Below are 19,393 nucleotides of genomic sequence, written 5' to 3' on the forward strand. Positions count from 1 at the left end.
CTGGGATGTGGCTGAGAAGCCGAAAGAGCCTCTCGCTGCCCGCCAGGAAGAAGCGTCACCCCCGCCTGCGGTGGGGAAAGGAAGGGGAAGAGCAAGGAGCACCCGGGGCGGCCCTGGAGGTCGCGGTGGCCCTAACTGCGACACGGTCCCCTTTCAGTCGCGCGGGGCAGGGGCGAGAGGGGGCCCCCTCCGGGAATAAGCCGGGCTCCCTCCGGGAGAAAGCCGTGCCGGAGCAGCGGGAGCCGCGGCAGCCGCTGTCACCTACCGCCCGCCCAGCCCCGCCGCCGCGCAGAGCCGCCGCGCCGCCGCCATCTTGGCGCTCCTCAGCGCCGCTCGCGCCCCCTGGCGGCGGCCTCTGGGGGGGACAGCGGCAATGGCGGCGGCTGAGTCTGAGGGGGACAGCGGCTGAGGGGGGAGAGTGGCAATGGCGGCGGCGCCTGAGGGAGGACAGCGGCAATGGCAGCGGCGTCTTGAGGGGGGACAGCGGCTGAGGGGGAACAGCGACAATGGCGGCGGCGGCTGAGGCGTCACAGCGGCTGAGGGAGGACAGCGGCAATGGCGGCGGCCATCGGGACGGAACGGATTCGCAGGCCACCAAGCCGAGCCGCTCCCATCACTGCCAGGGCCGCTCCGGGCCCGCGTGCCCGGTGGCACATCCACACGGCGGCTAAAAGCCCTCCCAGGGATGGCGACTCCAGCACTGCCCTGGGCAGCTGTGCTAGAGCTGGACGATAATTTCCAGGAAGGAATTTTCCCAATATCCAACTTAAACGTCCCCATCACAGCTTGAGGCCATTTTCCCTTGTCCTGTCCCTTCCCTGGGAGCAGAGCCCGACCCCCCGGCTGTCCCCTCCTGTCTGGGAGTTGTGCAGAGCCACAAGGTTCTCCCAGAGCCTCCTTTGCTCCAGGCTGAGCCCCTTCCCCAGCTCCTGAGCCATTCGTGGTGCTCCAGCCCCTTCCCCAGCTCCACGTCCTTCCCTGGACACGCTGCATCCCCCCAGTGTCTCTCTTGTGAAGGGCCAGAAGTGGACACAGCACTCGAGGACACGGTCACTGTGGCTGGTACAGCCCCTGTGCCATAGGCCCCCTTGCCCACCACTGTTCATGTGCCTGCAGTCATGTTCTGTCCCACAGGCAGCATGTTTGCTAAAAATACAGATCTATAAAGAACGATAGAGAAATCCTCCTCCCKCTCTCCACCAACCAAAGCACCAAGGGGTTTTTTGTTTTTTTTTTAAACGTTCTTCTTACCACCACAGCACATTCCAGGTGGGTGAGGCTCCACATCCATGTCCCAGTTCTGAAGGAGCACAGGGTCCCAACAGTGCTCACAAACATCCCCTCCAACCCCCATTTCACCTCGGAGCCCAGTAACGCACAAAAAGCCTTTACTCTTCTTTCCCTTCTCAAGTCTCCCAAGCCATCAAAAATTGCAAATTTAACCCAGTAACCTTCCACAGAGGGTGGCTGCAGAAGGAATTAGAGGGGATGTTTTTATTTTGATCGGAGTATTTTTGAGGTGGAAGCTTTGTGCAGCTGCCAATGTTCAGGGCTGTTGCCCAAGAGGAGGAAGARTCTCCCTGGGGAGGAAGGAAACATCTGCAATTTCAGCAAGATAAAGAGGTTCCAGGTCCTGTCCAGCTCATGACTGCATGTGCCCCTGGAGTCTGATTACAGTCCTGCCCATTTGTGACCAGAAAGTCACATCAGCCTATCGATCTCTGTGTATTCTCTTGCAACTAATACAACCTAGAAATCCAACCAAGTTCTCCAAACAAGCTCATGACCCATTGTTTCAGTCACTCCTCACTGGATCCACTGCGCTTGGCACAGAACACACATTTTCCAGGGCTTTGACAAAGCCCATTCCTGGATCCCATTATTCTTGCTGCTGTGCATGGCTTTAGCACAGATGTGGCCATGGACCATGCTGCTCACAGATCCTCTTTGGGGATGGGTTTGTGCTGCACCTCCTCTCCTGCAGCAGCAGCTCCTGGTTTTCCAGGGAGGGCTCCATCGCTCTGCAGTGCAAGTTCATAGGTATTTTTTTTCTTTCCTGAGCATTACAGTCTACCAAAAACAACGGGGACAACGAAGTCAACGCCAAACACGGCTTTTTCCGGGTAACACCAAATCCCATTAATGCACCACACGTGGATATGTTTTCAAGGAGAAAATGAAAAGAGAAAATATTGCAGCTCTGAGAATAAAAGGCTTCACTTGCAGCCTTCCTGGGCTCTACCTGGATGGTCAGCAACATSACCTGGCAGAGCCAGCAGCTGAAGCAGGACAGAAGGCACCACAAAGTCTCTCTCAGTCGACACATTTATACCAAGATAGAAATGAATTTATACCAAGATAAAAGTGCAGCAAAGCCCAAATAATATTTTGCACTAACAGAGCCTTGGCAGCTGAATGATACAGAAAAACACATTTCATCAGCACACAGTGAGCCTCCACAACCTCCCAAGCCCCAGATGTCCAGATGCACCAGCACCGCATTAGAACCACTGAGGAGCAGCAATTTTGCAGGGAGRGCTCAGTTGCTCTGTGCTGTCTGTAGCAGCAGCACTGCCCTGGATAGGGAGGATTCTCTCTGGAATATAAACTGGATGGAAACTGAAATATCCTCTGCTTAAAGCARCAAGATCAGTTTGACTTTACAGGTGCCAGATAAAACAGCAGGGCCAGACCCAGTTCAGTACCTCAGTAGGAAGAACTCATTAAAACACAGATTCCCTGCATCCAGCAAAAATATTTTCCATGGAGAGGGGAGAAGGAAGGCACAGCGGARATGGTGGTTGTCATCAGATACAGTTTTAATAAAATGTACATAGGTTTACAAGTGGAACATTTCTTCATGATTACCAGGAACAGATGATCCCACCCGGAGTGCAAAAYTTGTGCCCAGGGATCTGGCAGGCCAGAGGTGCCAGGGGGACAGAGGAAACACGGCCCATGGGACARTCACTGTGTCATTGTGGGGACCACAGATGCTCCCAGCTCCGGCTCCAGCTGGACACAAAGGCATTTCTCCCACCACCATACTCAGTGTGGAGGATGCTCTACCTGCTGCATCCCACACCAGAGAGAGCCCCCTGCCCTCCCACCCCATCCCTTTGGAGGCCAGGGATCAGGAACACTGCATCTACTTTATCCCTCTAACTTCACAAGGGAGTAATTCTAGATGTGTGTGTGAGGGTATTTACCCACCTACAACAGAAACTACAGGCCCTGGGTTATTTCTGGAAACACTAATGCAGCTGATGAGGTTTCAGGAATGTGTTTCAGAACTGCAACAGGATTTTGCTGGAACATGATACCTACCGGAAGAATGCTTTGGGGTCTGTCAGTGTACTCAAAGGCCTTGATTTAACACCACAAGGAAAGAAACAAAAACCCACAAAATTCAACTCCCCAACACAAGAGTCTTTGGTGGAAGCTGAGTTAAAGTAACCAGTTACCACTTTGGAGTGATTGAGTTCAGCAATTCAGCAGATGTCGCCGGGTTTTGCTGCCTTTGCACTGAGGACACGATCAGGCTGTGTCACCAGTGCTCACATGGGGTTGGGGTCACGAGCTCAGTGTCACCTGTGTGCTCCATGCAGAGTGTGCGCTGGCTTCAGGAGGCTGAAGTGTAAACTTGACGGGTTGTGACTGGTGCCAAGCTGGCTGAAGGGAGAGGGRACAGCCCCCAAAGTCCTGCAGCAGTGAGGGAGGGCAGGGTTCCCCCAGTGCTGGCCCAACATCACGGCAGTGAGCAAAGAGGCAACTGCATGTTTCACCCATGCAGAAATTCTGATTAATCACTTTCAATAGAGACTTGAGTGCATTCAGTGGGTGAGAAGCAAGAACCAGTCCCTCTCCCAGCAGGAATCTGGGATTGTCGCAAGGATGTGATAACGCTGTGGCCATGCACAAAGGCCCAGAGCAGTGAACACCATTTACTACAGCTTTACAGAAGACATGAAACCAGTGGTTCTGTTCAGAAAACTGATTTCAAAACACTGCATTAAGTCTATATAAGTCTTACTTCATTAAGATCGCTGATTGTGTCGCAAATAATTAGCATGATTGCATGATTCTTCCCCATACATTAAAAYAGTAAGCTTCAGAGGCTGTGGAAATGAAATTTCACTTACAACTCATCAAACTGAGGCTGCAGCAGTGATAGTACAGGATTAGGAGGAAGACAGGCTGGAAATGAGAAGGATATCAGAGTAACAGGCATTGAAATTGAGTTTTCTGACCAAAAGTCCCATTACTTTATGAGTCACATGCAGACATACAGATGAGCTGCCTCCACCCCCAGAAGAGATTTAAAACCATTTAAGCACTGGATGTGTCTGTCAGGATCATGAGCTCTGGGGCACAGTTAGCCTGCTCTTTGTGTAAAGTGCCTGAAGGACAGAAAAGCTGCCAAAATGCCAGCTGGAAATGCAGCCTGACCCAACTGAGCAGGGCTGGAGTGGAGCCCACACACCTTGGTGCACCTTCCCTTTCTCCGAGCACGAAGGGACAGGCTGATGCTCCTCCAGCATCAGCTCTGTGGGACCTGGATGTGGCACTGACAGAAGCTTCACAGAATTATTCAGAAGCAATTTTTCAAGTAAAAATGTAAAGAAGGAAGGAGCACCTGAATCTAGTGAGCRGAGGTAACACCTTGAACCCACATGGTTCAGACAAGGTACCTGCTCATTCCAGCAAAGCATCTCCCTGTTCCACAGGTTCATCCCACACCACCAAGGCCTGACCTCCCTTCCAGCAGCTCCTGAGTAAATTCAACAGCTCAAATGTAGCCCATGGCTCAGTGTGGCTGTGACACAGGCTGGTGTTGGAACAAGTCTGGGCCCTCACGCTCACTCTCCTTGAATTCACAGTTTGCTGTCACAGTCATTGTCTGTGTCTCTCACTGATCCCATCCAGCAACAACTGACTTGGGGGTACGTATACTTAAAATAAAAACCACCATATTTTGGGTGTATATTCAAACAGAAAATTAAACATTAACAAAACATAATAACAGCCTCAGCTTTGCTGAAGAAATATCTCAAGGGAAACCCAGAAACTTCTTTACAGTACTCGTTTTCAAGAGATGGTGATGGAGGACAGAAAGCCCCATAACCACCACTATGCACCAATATTTATTAACTCCGAGCACAGCAGTGCAGGGCAAAAGGTTCCCATCTCCACGAGCTCCCCTGACCTGGGCTTGGCCAGTCACTATTCACCAGCAACTTGTGGGGAGCTAACATGGCCTCYTTGCATTCCAGTATTCTCCCTCCCCACCCCAGGGCTCTAAGACCTCAGTCCAAGCTTTTCCCTCTCCCTTCCAGGCAATCCCCACATCCAGCAGAACACTTGCCTCATCTCTTGCAACTGGAGAGATTTTGCAGGGGAACTGAAYTGAGGGAAGGGAAAAGGAACACAGAGCAGTTGGTGATTCCCATTTGCAAATGCATTGCAGTCCCCWCCCAGCACTCAGATTTTTCCAGCCATCCMTCCATCTATCCATCCTCCCCTTATGCTGGGATGAAAACTCAGCAGTGARTCTGCCCTGAACTGTGCAATGTTCTGCTTTTTTGCAGCCTTCACACCGATCTTTAATAAGCCTCCTGAATCCCTTTAATGCTTAGTGTTGGGGCTTCAGACAGAGCTGGGTGCTGCAGGAGGGGTCAGGTATTTCTGCTCACAAAACTAGACCAAAGTCTGTTTTCAGCTGCAGCAGCTCTCGGTGGTGAGACTCCAGTGAGGAGCTACAGCTGATCCTTCCCTCTCTTGCAGGGACACTATTGCCAGGACTTACTCTCCAAGTGCAAACACATCTGGAAGTAGATGGAGGAACCTGCTCTACATACAGCCAGTCCTATTCAGAGACCAACACRTGCTTTCCCCTGCAAACACCCAAAGACTGCAAAGCCACCTGTGGGAGATTCCCCAATGTAGAATTTGTCCTTTACCCTCAGCACAAAGCTCCAGCTTGGACTGGGAGCCCACAAAGCCCTGATAACCAGGYATTTGAGAGCCAGTCCACACTCATAAGCAGCCTTTGCAGGCCAGAAGATCCAGGACAATTTAAACAACCAGGCATTCTTCAAAATAAAGATGACTTCACTCATCTGACTGTGCTCTATTMGTGAGAAGAGCTGGGAGCACAGTCTACCTGGGTCTGCCCAGCTGCCTCTTCCTCTTGACTGGAATTCACTACATCGTTGCCCAACCAGGCAATAACACTGCCCTGCTCTTTGGGAACAGGATAGAAAACATAACACTTCAGGAGAGCAAATGGATTTTGTTTAGGTTCACCCTTAACCAACAGAAAAACAATAGGCAGAATTCACTTTGWGTCAAACTTTCTGCCAGTATAAACCAGTCTAACAGGGCTGTGGCCACTGCTGAGTCACCCACCACGTGAGGTACATCAGGACTGTTATGGAGATATTTACATCAGAAATCTTCCCATAAGGCCTCTTTTTTATACTGTAAATATATGTCTCTCCTTCACCACAAGCAGATTTCCAGGTCCTACACTTTAGCATAGACCAGACAGGAAACACACGTGTAAAAGTGAAAGCTTTGCCTGATTGTTTGCGCAATCATTTGATTTTCCACCAACAGTAACAGCCTGATTGCTTGGTTGGCATTCACAGCATGAAGGCACTGTGAGTCCTTCTCTGACTACGGCCCCAGCCCCGGGGCAGCAGCACTGCCATGCCACGTGTTCCACTCCTGGGTGAGCAAAGCTGTGCTGCTGCCCACGGCTCTGCTCTCAGCAGCACTGCCCAGACTGGCCCCCATGTGCTCCATGGRCACATCACCCACCAACACCCTGGAGCCATGGCAGCACTGCTGCTGAGCAGCAGCAATATCACTGATAGGAGAAGTCACAGTAACTCTTTAACCTGTGAAATTATGTCCTTTCCAGAGCATTAGCAAGTCCCGCTTGACTCGCTCTGTAATTAATAAACCTTTTAATTCATCTTGTAATGCATTTCTCCACCCAGGACCAGAAAATATGGAATACTATTGGTCTGAGAAAAGCATCTAAAAAAAATGAGTGGAAGGAAGACAGTGAGAGGAGGAAGGTGAGAAGCAACTGGAAAGGACACGAGGATCCTGAGTGCCAGGCATTTGGACTAACATAACTTAAATGGTTCAACTATATATCACTGCAAATAGAGTTCTGACCAAAAATAATAATTATTTTWTATATATATATTGCTATGTCATTCATTTCAGCTAAGAGGTTCGAGGTCCTGTGCAAGGTGGTCCTGCAGGAAGCACAGCCCCCAGCTCCTGGCACATTAAGGCTTCTGCTTCGCCGCTTTGGAAGGGAAGGGCGCTGAGGCGAAGGGATCCGCGCCGGGCAGCTCCGTAGTCCTGGAAGACAGTGGGACAACAGAGACAGACCCTGCTATGGCCTGTCTGTTGGTCTGAGACACCACTTTGTAAGCAGCTATGGGCTTGGCTTCGAGGTCCGGCCCATCTTCAGGACTGTAGTGTCGGGAATACTTGGACAAGGATTGCGGACGGAAAGGCTTGTTGGCCACAGAGCCCAGCGCAGCTTCCGGGGCCAACGCGTGGCTGTGGCCCCTCTCACTGGCCACATCGCCCTGCTCTGGCAGCACTGCTTTAGCAGGGACACTCTCTTGGGCCTCCAAGGCTCTTACGGAGGAGGGATGGAGATTGCCTGGCTGAGCAAACCCAGCAGAAGGATATGGAGGTCTCACTGAGGCCATGGACCCCTGTGCYGCTGAATCCAGGCTGGGGAATATCAGATGAGCTCGGCCATCGCCTCCTTGGCTTAAGAAGACGGGTGGTGTGAACGGCTCCTTATGGGAAGTCAACTCTTCTGTGCTTTTCCTCTTCGTGAAAGGGGCTCTCAGAAACACATCTGCTTCTTCTGGATGTTGTAGGGCTGTGTTGCCCTTGCAGATAAAAGGAGCTTTGGTAAAGACATCCACTTCATCAGGCACCTTCCTTAAGCTTCGGAAAGGAGCTGTGGCAAAAACATCCGGTTCATTAAAAACCTCTCCAGTGTGAGTCTGGAAGGCCGGGAACAGCGKCTCCCCTGCTCTGGCCTGGGAGTGGGGATGTTCTTTGGAGGYCTCATGCCTCTCCCTGGGTGCAGGCTGCAGGAACCCTGGGCACAACTTGCAGGTCTCCTCCTCCTCTTCCGAATCCATCAGTAAAGGCCTGGACCCGCTGCAATCCAGAATATCTCCCTCCTGGTCTGTTCCCTCTCCTTCACTACTGTAGAAGGAGCTGTTGCTTGAAGGACCATCTCTAGCCAAGTACTCTGACTCTGAGTTGCGCTGCACTTTCACATCCAGCATCTCAGGCTGACCCTTGTACAAAGCGAGTCCATCACTGCCAGAATCTCCTTCATGGAGCTCAAGAGCTACAGCTGGGAACAGGCCTGGATCCCTCTGCARACCTACAAACACAAGAGAAGAGTGTTACTGAACCAGCTCCATCTCCTTGGTCTGCAATCAGAATGAAAGGTACTTATTACACAAGAATGTCACGCCGTTCAGATGGAAACCACCACCACACATGGAAAATGGGCAGGGGAGGGAGGGCAAATTAATGAAATTAAAATGCCAGGGAAGGTGTTTGCAACACAGCCCAGGGTCACCACGGGTACCACTGCTCAGAGGATGGAAGATGTTGGACACACGCATGGGCACACACAGCACCCTCAGCACCATTCCACCAGCTTTCTCTCCCACCCACCCACGACGACAGCACCATTGCAGAGTGTTTCCTTTCCTGCTGCTGCCTGAGGGAAGCTCCAGCAGACAGACAAATTCTGTCATTCTGCCCTGCACTGCTGCTCTCCAAGCACATCTATTGCTTGGCATAGCTTCTCTTCCTGCGGGCCAGCCCACGGGTATGTGGAACTGCACTCAGGCTTGTAAAATACATAGGGATGTCCCAAAACCTGCTAAAAGAACAGGCCCATTTCAAAGACTGAAGGTTACCCTACAGCTTTTAGTGAATCCTAAGTAGCAGCTATTTTAGTAGCAGCTATTCTTTTTAACCATTTCCAGACAAATGGTTTTTAAATACCACATACCATCGACTTCAAATCAAGGATCACAACTACAAGGACCTGRCTTGTTTCTGCATTATCATAACAAGGCAGTGCAGGGAGAGACTGTCCTGCCTTTCTCCAGCTCCAAGAGCCCATGAGGAGGCTGGGTTTGCCTTAGGACTCACACAGACAAAACAGAAGATCTCTTACCTTCAMAGAACTACTGGCAGGTTAGAAGTGTGTCATTGGACTCGTTAGCAAAAGGATAGGAGAAAATCACATGAAAACTAAACAGTAGGAATTGCAGGAAGAACAAGGAGGGTGAGGAGGCTGTTTGGTACCCAGGSACAGCAAGGCACCAACCAACACACCCTGCAATGACAGAACCTCACCCAGAGAAAATTCTGCCCAGGTTAATTGTTCATATTTRCACACCCATCCAGCCCTCAGGCACTGCTTCTCCATCACACCCACRGACATACACAAGTCATCCCCTTCTCCATCATTTCTCACAAGTAAAGACACAGCAGTCGTTCATTAGGCATCAAAACCAGTTATTTATTGGGAAACTCTTCACTGGGATACATTACACTGCTAAATAAAGACAGTGCAGATATGTGAACATATGACCAGTTACTCTACAAAAATACTCTCTCTCTCTCCTGCAGCCTGTGTTGTCCATACTGGTTTCCCCTCAGGTGCCCTCTTGGATTCCAGGAGCAGCACAGCTCCAGTAGAGCTCCCTCCCAGGAGGCTGGTTCCACATCAGCCAAGGGCTAAGACCAGCTACCACATCATGCAAATGCCTCCAAACCCCCAGTCCACCCTGAGCCATGGCAAGAAGGCATTTCTCATGGAGAGCATGATGCTGATGCACACCAAGGGCCCACWCTGCACAAGTACAGCACATTGGGTTGGAATTTTCTTTCTAACTTTCACATGTGTTAGCGGGCGCCTGTGCCCATGTAAACCATGACATTTGGGCCAGAGTAAGAGAGGGATGACAGGATGTAAACCCATCTGCTGAGTCTTAGCAGCACGCAGCTCTGAATGTGGGGACATGGCACAMGAAGCAGAACGCCCTATTCTGGGAAAAATTACTTTTTCCAATACTCTCTCTGCCCATCCTATGTGAGGACACCAAATGCTCAGCAGCAGTTTTCTCCCTTGCCAAGACCAGTACAGGAGCTCTGAGTTACTCTGGGAGATAAAATCCAAGTGATGCTTCAGCAGGAGCTGCTTTCAGCCAGAGTTGTTGAGCAATACCACAAGGGAAGGGCCACAACAACCTGAACACAACAAAAGCAGGCACAGGGATGTCACCTGAGAGTCTGAGGATTCACTGACAAGGCAGGAGCACAACCTACTCTGCCAGGATCTGTTTCTCTAATGCTGAGTGAGGGACACCTGGCACTTYCAGACCCTTCCCCTCTAAGTGGTCTCAGCAGATTTTTTTTAGCACATTCCTTGGGTCCCTCAGTGCTTCCTTTGGCAGAAAGCAAAGGAAAGGTCCCAGCAGGAGCTCCAGCAGCACCATTACAACATGGAATTGATCATCATCATACCAGCATTTTATATTAGTTAACATCTGGTTGTGGGACTCAGACATCTCCTCTCCAGCGATGAATATGTAAAAAACAGTCTGAGCTGCACTGACACTAAAATACCCCATCAAACCAAAAGCCAGCCCCTTTGTATGAAAGTCAGCACAGAGATAACAAGACAAGGCCAGTGCTTCACATGAGCAGCTTTAACTATGGGCCTTGCAAAGCAGCATTCCAGAGATGGCCCTGACTTACAGAACAACAGGGAATTTCAGTTTGCCAGTGCCCATGGATGCTTTGGCAGGTCTGACACCAGAGASCAGCCAGGCTGAGGCACTCAAGGGACAGTTTCCTGGGAAAAGGCCTGGATGTGKTTTGTTCTGTGTTACAGGAAAGGGGTCACTCCACGAGCTGGTGACAGCAGGAAGGTAAAGGACAAATCTCACTGAACTAAAGCAGTCCCTTTTGGTTTGGACCCCTGGCCCTCCTCTGTGCAGTCTCAGACCTGTTCACAGGAGGCCTGACAGAACCAAGCAGATGATTTGCTTGGAYTGACACAACAAAGCACCACAACCCCTCTGCAGAGATGCCCCTTTTGCAGAGGGAGCATTTCCCAACAACTGCCTCTCCTGAGACTGAGCAGCTCCTGTCTGTCACCTCCTCMTCCAGACTCCCAAGATCTGGGAGTTACTCCGTGGGGAAGCATCCCTCAGGTTTCCAGTAAATGCTCAGGTTTAAGCACCCTCAAACAGCCATAATCTTTACAGAAGCTGGAACATGGGGATGAGGATTCTCCCTACCCCTGTACAATGTTGGTATATATCCAGGGACAGATATAAATACTAAAAAAGATTCCAAACTATATCCAGGCTCTTTTCCAAGGAGAACCTTTAACAAACCCTCTTATCACTCAGTACCCCAGCAGCACATCCAGACAAAATCCTGAAAGAGCTTTACCCCAGGTTACAGCCCTGGCACCTGGAGTTTCCCCACCTTCCAAGGAAAACAGTGCCCTGAAGTGGCAGAGGACTGAAACAGCCAAGAGGAAAACTAGAAAATATTTATTCCCTATTACAGGAGGCAGAGTAGTCACCACAATGATGAGGATCTCACTTCTGGAGCAGAGCCCAAAACAGCTCAAGGGAAACAGTGGAATTTCTGGAGTCTAAAACTACTCTTTCACCAGGAAACCCTCCTGATTTCAWCAAGCCAAAGTCAGGCAGGACTCAACCTACAGTAACAGGTAGCTAAAGATCAGCACAGTTACCAGTGCGAAGAATTACTAGTTTGGAATTTCAAAAGGGTCAAAAGACTTATCATTCCTCCATTCTTGCACTGTGGAGATTTTCCTTGTATTCCAATTCCTAGAAACTATTTGAATTCCTAGAAGCAATCTCATTAAACAACAATAGAAAACTTCCAGCCAGGAAGCACAGCACTTCCAGCCAGGAGGTACCACAGTACAACATCAAAGGTYGGTGTCACCTGTGGCACTGGACAATTTGCAGAATTAAGTGTTTCTGCTCAAAGGCACTCACAGTGGGAGACCTGGAGGCAGATCCAGGGCCTTCAGCTGCAGAGGATGAGGAATTCAGTGCTGTAGTTCTGGCAGCTTGCACAGCCATTGATAGCAGGCAGGAGTTAAACTCCCCAACCCACACCCCACATTCCAGCAGCTCGTGGACACTCAGATCCCTGGACACCAACAGCATCCTCTGGATGTTTAAGGTACAGTCAGGGCCCCGCTAAAGGCAGTGGCACAGGGTGACCCCRCTCCTGTGCCAGGCAGGAGCAGCAGCCCCACAGCAGAGATGTCCCCAGAACAAGCCCAGTGAGCAGCCCCTCCTCACCCCCGAGAGACAGAGCAGTGAGATCAGAGCTCAGCTTCTCTTCATGTGCAAATGGACAGCACAGGACAACAAAGAACTACAAAGGAACCCTTTTTCCCCATGTTTTTCCCCCAAGCCTACATTTCCTGCTGGAGTGGTGCAGTTCAGTGTGCAGTGCCCACACCTCAGCTCTGAGACACGAGAGAATTCCCCYGACTGTTGGTGACTGAGCTGCCCATCAGTGTCCCTCACCAGAGCATTCCATGTCACATCCATGTCYCCTGCACATCCCTGCCAGCTACTGTCCAACAGATTCCCAGGGGAGTTCTGGAACTACAAAAGTTTGGCTGAAAAGAAAATAACTTCCACATGCCCCCAGTTGAGCTGCTCCTRCAGCACCCTGGATGCCCAGGGACACTTCCTGTGTCAGAGACCACCCAACAGTTCATGTTTGCTCAGATATCCCAAAGCTTGCTGAATGCTGTCTCTGCCTGAATTGCATCCCAAATTTCATTGCAATAACAATTTTTTTTTTAAAACCTATTTTAAATAAGGTGGTTTTGCATAGCTACTGGAGACAATACCCTGCAAGCTTTCAGGCTAAGGAACACCATCATGGTTCTTTTACAAGAAACTCACTCTAAAAACAATTTTCCTCCACATTGATTGGCTCAAGCTGCCCTTGGCCTGTGGGCTGGAACAGGAAGAATCTTGCCATAAAGCCAAGATTCCCCCACCCACTGTCCTAGCAGGCTGGCACACACCTAAAGCCCTGGCCAAGGAACTCCCAAGGGATCCTGCAAAGACTTGGACAGTCCAAGCCGAGGCAGTTACACTTCTGTTTTAGGACAGATGGTCCCAGCACAGTGGATATTGTCAGAACCAGGGTGGCTGATTGAACTGTGCGTGTGGCACTTGTACTCATCTGGTTGAAGAGCAAGAACAAGGAGGAGTTGGGGCACTTTCCAACCTGAGTTCCTCAGAGCAAGCAAGAACCAACACCAAAATTCCAACTATTCCTTTCAATCTTTGCCACCCAAACCCACAGTTTGTTCTGCACCCAAAGCACAACCTTGAATTGAAGAGCAGTTGTTCCACATGCTGTGTTGTGTTTGTAGTGCCCATACAGGGGATCCACCAGAACAGTCAGTGCCACCAGTCCAGCTCCAGCCCTCTGTGCAAACCACCAGGGACAAACTGCACATGGGAGGGGAGAACAGCCCTGCTGGGATTTCACTGACTGCTTGTGTCACTAAACACCTCCTGAGCCCATGGTGCTTCCAAGGGGACACAAATATCTCCCTTGGCTCTCACAAGGCTCCCCCCAGGCTACAACAGACTCATCCTTAGGCCATCAGACTCATCATCAGGGGACACCAAGCGCGTCCCATGGGGACACGGGATGAAGTTCAGCTCATGCCCTCAGAGCAGAAGCTTTCACAGACTCCTCAGTTCTGAGCAGCACCAACACCAAAGCAGAGCCCGTGGGAGATCACAGTTCCTGCAGAGTTTAAAATGAATCCCCAGTCTCCACTCATCTCTCATGTCCATTCATTCTGCAAACACATGTTGAGTATTTTCTAATGAAGGAGGTATAAGAACAGACATCTCTAAAATATCGTATTTCCACCCACACCCACGAACAGCTACTTGAAAAACCAATAAAATAAACATTCACATCTGCTTATTTAATAGCATTATTAACAACCCAGTGCATTTGTCATTTTTTCCAGAACCCTTGAACAAGCGCCATTAGATTTAAAATCTTAAACATTCTTTAAAAGTACTTTAATTCACAGAAATCTTTGTTTCTAATATACAGTAGATGGTTACTTTTTAAAATCCATTCTCTTTTCATATAATCTCAGTATCTGACTATACAATAACTTTCTATCTATAACGTGTTCATGTTTTCCAGTCCAGCTTGCCTGTGCTTTAGGAATATAAAACAAAAAAATAATAAAGTTCTATCCACAATTTTACTAAGGTCATTTCCATAGTTCTCATGTAAAGCTTCTCCTGGAAAGTGCAGTATACACATGTAATGATACAACACACTTAAGCAATACTTTTATTAATAAGTGTAAGTTTTAAAAGAAGAGTAATGTAGAGACACAACTGATGGGATTTCTATGTACAGAATTTGTTAAACTAAGTGTTGGGGTGGGGAAGAGATGGAGAGAGGAAAGGAGGAGTCACAAACTTGGGGTTCTTCCCTTCTCAGCGAGGTCAGCACAGACACATTCAGTCGCTCGTACTTTCGCACGTGGGAACTGCACTGTTACTAATACAGCTACAAACACATACACAGGGGAGCAGGAAGCTGGGAAGTATTCCACTACAGAGGAAGAGTCCTTCTGCTCAGAAAGGGCTTTCAAATACAAGATAGAAATTCCAGACTTCATGATAAGCCAAGGAAAACGAGTTGAGCGTATCCAGCTATTAACAAACTAAGCTTGTGAAGGGAGAAAGAAAAGGGAGAACCCATCGAGTTGTAGCAGCACTGATTTCAAACCACCTGAACCAAGTGCATGCGTGTTCACAGAGACTGGGGTGGGAAAAGGCCCACAGGAATCTTTGTCTACTGAAACAATGGCTCCATACTGAACTGGGGTGCACTATAGCAGTTACAAGAGAAAATGGAGAACCCAGAACAGATACCAGATGCTTGACTAAAACCAGGATTAAAAATAGACAAACAACYGTAGGACAATTTGTTTCATACACAATTTACAGTAAGTTGAGGGAGTTTCTTTTTTTCCAGTCAAACACAGAAAAGAAGTCACAGAAAATACATCTGCTGCTGCCACAGCGCCCTTTTCACCCAAAAAAAGGTCAATGAAACACTAGTCACAGCCATACTCATACGGATTTGGTTCAAAACCTTGTTACGTTTCACTTAGGGTCATTTCTGCAGCTTTAACAATCTGTTTTTTTCTTTTTTTTCTTTTCTCTTTTTTTTCCTTTTCTCTGGTTTTCCCTCCCCTGGGAAGCGCAGTTTATTCCCAGCAGGATTGTTAAACAGCAAACCACAAGCTGGGGGCAGCTGGGAAACTCTTCATGTGCACCATCACCAGAGTATGGCCGGACTGCTCGGAGGAATTTGGGGCTTCCTCCTCCTCTGAAGCAATTCAGAGCCACCAGCTCTCCTATCCCGTGTCCTGCAGGTGAAGGGATGTCCCTACCACTGTCACCTKCTCCCTCCTCCAGCCCAGCCATGGGAAAACGGGAACAGAACCAAAACCAAACCCAAATGCACAAAGCAAAGGTTGGGACGTGCTGTTCACGCTCTGCTCTTGGGGGAAAGAGGCTGTTCCAGGGTCACAGAGCAGCCACAGCTCCCTAAGCAGGGACAGGGACAAGGACAGGTGGGCTCTGCACAGTATTCCCCTGGGACAGGGCTATGGGACAGTGCACAGGGAACCCACAGGGCTTTACCAGCTCTAGAGASAACAGGCTACCTGGAGAGCCAGGATCTTCCCCAGGCTATGGGAAGACAGGGAGAGAGGAGGGTGACTGACTCCTGTTGGCAGATTTTTCTCTTAATTAAGAAAAAAAAAAGAAAAAAAAGCAAAGCCCCAAAGAAGCACAACGGAAGGAAACTCTTCTGGCAACGGAGGTTTGGGTACGTTACAGAAACTGCTTCTGCTACTGTGTCACTGCTACAGGTCTATGAGCTGATCCACCAGCAGCAAAGACCTGGCTATGTTGGGAAGACTGGACTCAGAGCTTCCACTGTTGTTTCTAGAATGCCCACCTGAAAGTGTGAGAGATAGGAATTCAGTATTGAACACGACACACACACACRACAGTTTCAGAAGTTCAAGATCAAGAAAGAAAGAAAAAAGTCAAAGCAAAACAGAAAATTTGCTCAAGCACTTCTCATTATTTGTATCATGATAACAATGAATCCCCTGCTTGTTCTTCCACCCTCTCCCCCCAAACCAGCACAGCAGCCAACAAATTCCTACAAACCTGAGCTTTCCCCAAAATCTATCCAGCCTGCAGAGCCCTGTCCTTACCATGGGATCTCTAAAACAATTCAAGGACTCCCACAGCCTATAGAAAAGACAGGTCAAAGTTTTAAATCTTGAAACTTAGTTGCTATTTTAGGAGCATCTCTGGGTGCTTTGAGCTGTTCCACCACATGGGACTTTCTGTAACTGGGACTTGGAWASMAWMRSARARWRKYWYRGAWTGGWWWGGRYYKGAAARRMCMYSWRRSWCCAWYTMSYYMMRATGCCCCTAGATACTCAAGGTGGCCTATCTTGGCCCAGTCTCTGGGAAATCTCTGACTTCCAGCAGGAGCAGTTTGTTATATTTGAACTGTTTCTAACGAGTGACAGCCTCTGAAATCCAATACTAGTGCAGAGCAGGGATACAGCACATTCCTGCTGCAACCAAAAATGGGAGTTAGGGAAGCCAAAAGGTTCTGTGACCAAACTGGGGAAAAAAAAAAAAAAAAAAAAAAAAAAAAAAAAAAAAAAAAAAAAAAAAAAAGCAAAAAAAGCCTTAAAAAAAAGTCCTGAATTTGTCTTTCAACTTCCACAAGTAAATCAAAGGCTGTAATCAAATAATCCTTTCAATGGTGTGACTGTAGAGGGGGGACCCACTTCACTGATCCTTCGCTGGTCAGGTGTGACACACTGACTGATGCTAAAGAGCTAAAAAACTCAGGACAAWTGTTGCTATTAAGCCACCAGTGCTGCTGTTTCTCCATAAGCCCACATGAGGCTGAAATTGCTGGCAAAGATCACATTCAGAGGATTCAGGTGCCAGGTGGTGTCAAATGAGCAGCCTTCAGTCACTGTCCTGCAGCCTCTGCCTGCTCAGAGCTCCTYAGGTGAGGTGGGGACATGGAGCAAACTTCTCATGCTCACTTCCCACCTTTGAAAGGCACCAACCAGAAGAGAAAAAACCTCACTTTCAGCAGGAGTTTTGGGGGCTATAAAGATCATCATCATCATTCTCTCTTGTGCCTCATTCCAAATTCATTCAAAAGCTGGAAGACCAAAGGCTTGGACAGTAAATAAGAAGGTGGGAGAACACAGCTCTCTTTGCATTCAGCCACTGAGGGGTCTGTGCCCTCCTGACAGGCTGGGAGAAATTACCTCATTGCATGTCTGGTTTTGGACATGGAAATCTTGTAATTAGAGAATCTACAGAAAATTCAAGGCCAAGSTTATCTCAGACTAAGCTCACTAAATACCACACTGATAGTATCTCACAGCTCAGTGTTTCAACTAGTCACAGGTGCTGCAGCACTACTGCCCCAAAACTAATTCATATAGTCACTGTTTTCCTTTTTTCCTTCCCTTTTCCACTCCCACATCCTGGCTTACCTTGTGAATTTTTGGATATCAACACTGGAATTGGGTCAAACTCATCTTCTGTCACTTTTTCAGAGCCCTCAGGAGCATCAAAGCCTGATATCAGGTTAGTATCTTCTGCAGCATAGAAGAGAAATAGAGGTAGAGAAGCAAAGATAGCAGAGAGGCTGGTTAGAATTGCCAGGAAGTGTTAGAACATTTTTACGTTTTCAGAGACAGYGTTTAGAAGCAGGAGTTTCATTTTAAAGGTGAAATAAAGCTGGTAAGTGTGGGTAGGAAAGGAGCCAATTAAATACAGAAGTGGAGGGGATCAAACCAAACCAAACCAAGCAAGCCAAGTCACGAGACCTCAACCAAAACTTGATCAGTCTGAAGGCTCAACTGGGCAGCTGGGAGGTGTGGCAGAGGCCTGGTTTAAGTTTCCCAATACCTAAGGTGTTCTTTACCATTAAGCATGGTTTAAGAGCTCAGTCTGGCTCTCTGGCCCACAGCTCTCATGCACAGCGAGAGGAAAAGAGCTGGGGAAAAAAACAAAACACTCAAGAAATTCCAGTCATCTATGTGAGACAAACTCTGAGCTTTCACCCACACCAACAGAACAAGAAGGGCAACATGAAGCCAGGTTTCTAAGAAGTTTTCATGGCTAAAGAGTAACCAGATGCTGAGGAAGATTTTCTAAAGAATCCTAGGGCAGTTCTGGGAGAGAATTCCATTGATTTCAATCCACRTCAGCTGCAGTTCAACACTTGGTGAGAGGCACTTTCAACCATCTCTGGAGATGAGATGATTTATCCACCTTATCAGGCAATTARATACCTTCAGAGGCTTTCACACTCCCCAGGCATCACTACTTACTACTTCAGACACCTAAAATACACTCCAAAATCTGTTCCTCAATTCCTCTATGAAGTATTTCTGAAAGCCCATCAAGGTCATGTCAACCCAACCGTTTTCACAGAACAGGAACACTCCTGTTTGACTCCTGTTAGGAATTAAAGCTTTCTACCTAAARCTGACAAAGATGTTAACAGGTTTGGGCTGAGATGATGCAAGAAATCACTCATGGAACTACACTGTGCTCTGGAGGATCAGACCCAGGAAAAACGAGGAGGATAATGCTAAGTGTCAAACACACAAAGGTGCCCCATCTCAGCAGGAACTCTCACCATGTCTCCAGAGTTTATTTATTTGTGTCTCTTCCCAACATCCCTGGGAGCCCCTGCGAGCATCTCACTTGCATGGCATTTACACACAACTGCTCCCAGCTCCTGCTGCAGGAGCTCTGCTCMACTGTGGACACTCCTGAGGGGAGGGAAAGGCTGCCCAATGTCCCAAAAGCTCTGCAGCTTGGCTCAGGGACTTGTGCTACCCCAAAGAGAAACATCCTGCCCCCTCTGTCACAGAGTTTGGTGCCAAATTCAGCAAATGCAAATTCAGGGACCCTGAAGGCCCAGCACCAATTCTAGGGCCAGCAAACAGCCCTGTGAAGAACAAGCAAAGGATGCAGTGACAAGGCTGAAGGATCAGTCCTTGCTCAGAGCACAGTGCCTTTCCATGATCCCACTGATAATGAAATCAGAGCACAGTGCCTTTCCATGATCCCACTGATAACAGGATCAGAGCACAGTGCCTTTCCATGATCCCACTGATAAC

The 19,393-nt window shown here is 48.6% G+C and overlaps 2 protein-coding genes across 14 annotated transcripts in view; both read right to left on the reverse strand.

Moving 5' to 3' along the window:
• The window catches only part of NFU1 (NFU1 iron-sulfur cluster scaffold), a 14,481-nt gene extending 14,148 nt beyond the window's left edge, over window positions 1-333 (reverse strand). Inside the window, exon 1 of the mRNA XM_057384453.1 lies at window positions 266-333. Coding sequence (XP_057240436.1) covers window positions 266-312 — 47 coding nt within the window. The 5' untranslated portion in view covers window positions 313-333. The remainder of the gene's footprint in view (window positions 1-265) is intronic.
• A 2,204-nt stretch (window positions 334-2,537) lies between these two features.
• Window positions 2,538-19,393, reverse strand: part of AAK1 (AP2 associated kinase 1) — an 85,354-nt gene continuing 68,498 nt past the window's right edge. For 2 of the 13 annotated variants that reach the window (XM_057384436.1, XM_057384435.1), the window contains exons 21-22: window positions 17,753-17,857; window positions 2,538-8,437 (exon numbers count right to left, since the gene is read on the reverse strand). In XM_057384436.1, coding sequence (XP_057240419.1) covers window positions 7,305-8,437; window positions 17,753-17,857 — 1,238 coding nt within the window. In that variant the 3' untranslated portion in view covers window positions 2,538-7,304. Of the gene's footprint in view, window positions 8,438-13,864; window positions 16,168-17,752; window positions 17,858-19,393 lie in introns of those variants that run through there. The other 11 variants (XM_057384437.1, XM_057384438.1, XM_057384440.1 and 8 more) reach the window with 10 other exon arrangements.

This window comes from Malurus melanocephalus, unplaced genomic scaffold, assembly GCF_030028575.1.
Source record: "Malurus melanocephalus ecotype Western Australia unplaced genomic scaffold, MMel_1.1 scaffold_709, whole genome shotgun sequence".
Lineage (NCBI taxonomy): Eukaryota > Metazoa > Chordata > Aves > Passeriformes > Maluridae > Malurus > Malurus melanocephalus.